The sequence below is a fragment of the Ixodes scapularis genome, unplaced genomic scaffold (genome assembly GCF_016920785.2).
Source record: "Ixodes scapularis isolate PalLabHiFi unplaced genomic scaffold, ASM1692078v2 PGA_scaffold1__304_contigs__length_218370807, whole genome shotgun sequence".
NCBI lineage: Eukaryota > Metazoa > Arthropoda > Arachnida > Ixodida > Ixodidae > Ixodes > Ixodes scapularis.
This window is the reverse complement of record NW_024609846.1, coordinates 175,164,014-175,168,795: the sequence shown is the minus strand read 5'-3', so window position 1 is coordinate 175,168,795 and position 4,782 is coordinate 175,164,014. Positions and strand designations below refer to the sequence as shown.

Below are 4,782 nucleotides of genomic sequence, written 5' to 3'. Positions count from 1 at the left end.
TCACAGTTCCTTTTGGAGGGCAGATTTTTGTAAGGGGGATGCCAAGATTCAAAAGAAGGAAGTCTTTCCCAGTGACCCCTATTTTTCATTGTTTTTAGAGGGAAGACTTTTGTGAGGGGGTGATAAGGTTCAAAAGGTGAAATGCTTTTTTTTTTGTTGTTTATCGCTTCAAATCCGGAAAAGCGAAGTGTGCACTCGGTAAAACTCTGGCTTGAAGGTATATATACATATAGAAAGAAATAAGCTAACTGCCAGACTGAACACCGGCAGGCTGTACGATGGAACTAACGAAAACCCAGCGCGGAGCAACTATGCTGCTGTACGAAGGATATTCATATACGTGTAGCCGAGAAGACTCCGAGACTTCGTACTGGATCTGCAGAAATAGAAAAGGCTGCAAGGCTAAAATCACCACGGACAAGATGATTTCCCGTATCACCAGGAGAACCGGGGAGCACTCTCATCCGGGAGATCCAACCACCATCAATCTTCTAAAAGTCCGGAATACCATGAAAGAAAAAGCTGGTAAGTCACTTTGTTTTTGTTTCTTCACTATCGGTCACGTTTTAACCGCATAAATTAGATGTAACCATTTACTGTTTTTATTTTCTGAAGTTGAAGGAACTCAAGGACCCCAGCAGATCCTGCTCGACGCGGCAGCAAGTGTGAGCGAACACACGGCTTCGCAAATGCCACCCACAAGCACGCTGCGCCGAACCATAAGGAAACAGCGGCAGCAGAGTTGCAACCCCTACTCCGTTCCTGCAACTCGCGAGGATGTCGTCATTCCAGGCGAATACACGGTAAAGAAATTTGTATCCACCTTTTAGTCTTAAAAACCACTGTGCTAATTTCGGCTTTGTCTGTCTTCACTTGGAGTGCAAGCATTAATTGGTTTTCTGTTTGCAGGTTTCTCTCAAGCAAGAATCCTTCGTCGCCCACGATAGCGGATTTGGCGACCGCAACCGCATCTTAGTTTTTGCCACTCAACGCAACCTTGATTGTCTGTCGAGGTCCAAAGCTTGGTTTATGGACGGAACATTTAAAGTTACGCCATCCATTTTTTTCCAAGTGTACACCGTGCATGGAATGTACAAAGACGCGGTCATTCCTTTGGTGTACGCTCTCCTGCCAAACAAGACCGAAGAGACCTATCAAAGGTATGATTTGTACTAGGACTAGTTCTGAAATTGGAACTTGGTAAAATCATGTGGCTGATTAATATTGCCGACACTTTTTCAGGCTTTTTACAGTACTTTCAAGTCTTCTGACACAGCCTGCGGTGGAGCTGGTGTATTGTGACTTTGAGTCCGCCGCTATCATCGCCACTGGCAACATTTTCCCGCAAGCGCGTGTTCAAGGCTGTTTCTTCCACCTATGCCAGGCCGTGTATCGCAAACTGTGCAAGCTTGGCTTCCAGACACGCTACGGAACAGACGAAGATTTCGCGGTTTTGGTAAGTTCGGACATTCGACTGCGTGGTATAATTGCTATACTAATGAATATATTAAAATTCGTACGCAATCGCAGGTGAGGATGCTGCCTGCCTTGGCATTTCTGCCACCTGCAGAGGTTCCAGATGCCTTCGAGGACCTCGTGGCATTGTTTTCAACGGACGCGATGCCTCTTGCACTCTACTTCGAAGACACGTACATCGGACGTCGTCGACGGAACGGATTGTTGTCTGCTATGTTCCCGACAAGTGTCTGGTCTGTCCACGCATCTGTTCTGGAGGGCCTTCCGCGCACAAACAACGCCGCCGAAGCTTGGCACCGCAGCTTCCAGGTTTGTGCCATTGCTATACGCTGAGCAAACTTTTTCGTTTGTTGAGCTCTAGCCGCTCACCTCCGACTCTTTCCAGACAAACATCAACTGCAGCAGGCCTAACCTATGGTCATTCCTGGGATGCCTGCAGAGAGAGCAGTCTTTGCAAGAAATGAAGATCGCGCAGCTGGACGCTGGTCAACCCCCCTCCGGCATGGCCGCAAAGTACCGGGTACTCAATGAGCGCATTTCACGAATCTTGTACGATCACGACGCAGCTCGGCCGCTCTCGACACTGAGATGCATCGCACGCAATGTACGGCTGTAAGTCAACTCGGGACATTCCTTTTTAGAAAACCACTTGTCACATTTTGCAAATAAACGAAGTTTTGATTGATGTTTTTACAGTTTTTGTCATGTTCAAAATCCCTGCTGCTTTGTGCGCATTAAATACAACACGTCTCCGGAAAGGTGCAGTCAAATTGGTATACTCGTCAGCCATGCAGACCCCGTTTGCTTGAACAGAAGCGAATAGCCAGATGGGGCTGAACAGGGAGCCCTAAGTCCAATACCACCTATTATAAAATTGAAGCGTCGGAGGCGCATCCTGCGACAAACAAATTTTGATGAAAGTCGAGTTCTCCGCCGTTACGAATTCCCCGCCGTTACGAGTTCCCCGTGCACGAGATGGCCTATGACGAGATGCCCGCTGTGACCAGTTCCCCTATGACGAGTTGGCTGTGACGAGTTGGCTTGTGACGAGTTCTCCTAGACCCGAAACGACTGTTCAAATAAAATTTAGTAGCTGCGTTTGAGACGTTTTGTGTGTTGTCCCCTTCTTCGTCCGTCGTCTCCGGTTTTCAAAAATGTGTGCTTTTACTTCTTCTTTTGGTAGGTTGTGTCGATAATGTTGAGGTATCTTAGACAAGATGCCGATCACCTTTTGTCGGGTTCGTTCGCGAGAGCTTGGATTCATGTGCGCGATGCCGTCTTCAAGGGCTGCGACCATTTTTGGCAAAGGCGGCCTCGTTGTGGTCATGTTAAACCCATGGCCCTTGGCTAATACATTAATCTCACAAGGGGAGAGTAACCTGGACGAGAGGTTCGTGACAAAACTAGTGGTGTTGTTGCTGCGTTGTGTTGCTTGTTTGTTTTGCAGTCTCGAAAACTTTTTGCCTTGAGATACTTGCTGTTTTTCAGCAGCAGTGGAGGAGACAGTTTCGGCGAAAGACTGTAGAGATGGGAATACGTCTGGAATGCTGTATTCTAGCTGCCGTCGAGTGAAAAAAAGGTCCAGTTTCTTTTTCTTTAAAGTGGCGTGGCATTCGTGGATGCGGGCTTTATTGAGACGGCGTTCAGCCTGCTCGAGGATCTTGTGTCCTTCCGGCGTATGAACGAGGCGCTTAATGCGAAGGCTTTGGGGAACCACATGGGAGTCCCAGCATGCAACCGTAAAGTCCAGGTGAGTTTTGAAAATAGAGATGCTCCGAGCAATATTCACATACCGTTTAGCGAGCTGCGCTGTCTCCTCTCCGAAGTCAATACGTAAAGATTTAAAAGTAAACATTTGACAGAGATCTGTCTGGTTGGGAGTAATTAATATTAAAAAATTCGAACACCAACCAAGCCCTTCTGTAGGGACCCAACGTTTCAAGGCCAATCCGGCCTCTTCTTCAGGGGCGACTACGGCTATGGCCGTTGAGGAGCAGTGTCCTTTGTGTTCGATTTTTTTAATATTAATTACTCCCAACCAGACAGATCTCTGTCAAATGTTTACTTTTAAATTCAAAGGAGCTGTGCAACACTTTCAGTGCTTTGTTTGAATAATTTGGGAGTTGGTGCCTAGACCTTTGTGAAGTAAAGAACAAATAACCGCTTCTGCCTGTATGTCCTAGTTTTTATTTTAAAAATGGACAATGATGGAGGTTTTCGGCGCCTCTCAACATCTTTACCATCTTCCGAGTCACATGCGCGCTGGATCGTCAATGGGGGTCCCGCGGGGTTCGTGTGAAGCTCCCTCTCTAGAGTCATCAGTGAGCGGCGAGAACTCATCCGCTCGCGACCGCGTGACCACGTGCTGGTGGGCGCAGCGCGAACAATATGGTATTAAGGTGGCGATGCAAGCGAGTTGGTTCATGACTTAGTAAATTGGAAACAGCGCGCAAAAAGACGAAGACAACGAAGGAAGAACACAGGACAAGCGCTGACTATCAACTGAAGTTTTATTAAAAACTGCTCAAACAAGAAAACACCACACAGCCAACCAACGCCGAAACAACCAAAGGCGATGTCGCTTATCATGGATCTATAAATTCGATCTCTTTTTTGTGCAGATACACCGAAGGCTGGCTGACGCAGTGCACCGTGCCAGCTTTTTCGATAGCATACGCCTCCAGCACCTCTCTTTGCACTTTTTTGCGCCCCCTGCCAATGATTATGGTATCTTTGAAGACGGGGTGACACTGGCAGTCTCTGCAATGTACGTATAAGTGACCTCCTGTCATTGACCGCAGGGAATTCGCATGCTCACGCATTCTCTCGTTCACGCAGCGTCCCGATTGTCCTATATAAACCCGTCCGCATGACAATGGAATTTTGTAGATGACACCCACAACGCAATCCTCGAACTTGTTGACATGCTTAACTGTACATGACATCTTGTTACTGCTTACCTGGTTTACGCGCGGGCAAAGTTGTGCAAATTTTTTGAGGCGCCGAAAAAAACCATTGACACATTGAACCGGTGAGCCACTTTTTTTTTAAATTATGTGAAACCTTATTTATGTATAGGACAACCTGAGGCCTTTGTTTTGGCTTTACTTTTGGTTCCTGAGAACCGCTCTCGACTTTTTTCAAGAGTGTCTGAGAGACACCAAACAAAACGGAAAGAGAAAATCCTGCACCTAAAAGTCGCTTGGCCGGAGCTTCATAGCTGTCAAGCATGGCATGGGGACAGGACCTGTACAGTGAAGCTTGGAGGCATGACGTGGCAATGTTTCGTTTCACAAGTTTAGAGTG

The 4,782-nt window shown here is 47.1% G+C and overlaps 1 protein-coding gene across 1 annotated transcript; it reads left to right on the top strand.

Annotated features, from left to right (window-relative positions):
* The first annotated feature begins 1,117 nt into the window (after window positions 1–1,117).
* Window positions 1,118–2,102, top strand: LOC121836186. Its single transcript, XM_042291006.1, has 4 exons — window positions 1,118–1,160; window positions 1,243–1,456; window positions 1,531–1,785; window positions 1,862–2,102. The coding sequence occupies exons 3-4, from the start codon at window positions 1,537–1,539 to the stop codon at window positions 2,090–2,092; spliced, it is 480 nt and encodes a 159-aa protein (XP_042146940.1). The 5' UTR covers window positions 1,118–1,160; window positions 1,243–1,456; window positions 1,531–1,536; the 3' UTR covers window positions 2,093–2,102.
* Window positions 2,103–4,782: the final 2,680 nt, after the last annotated feature.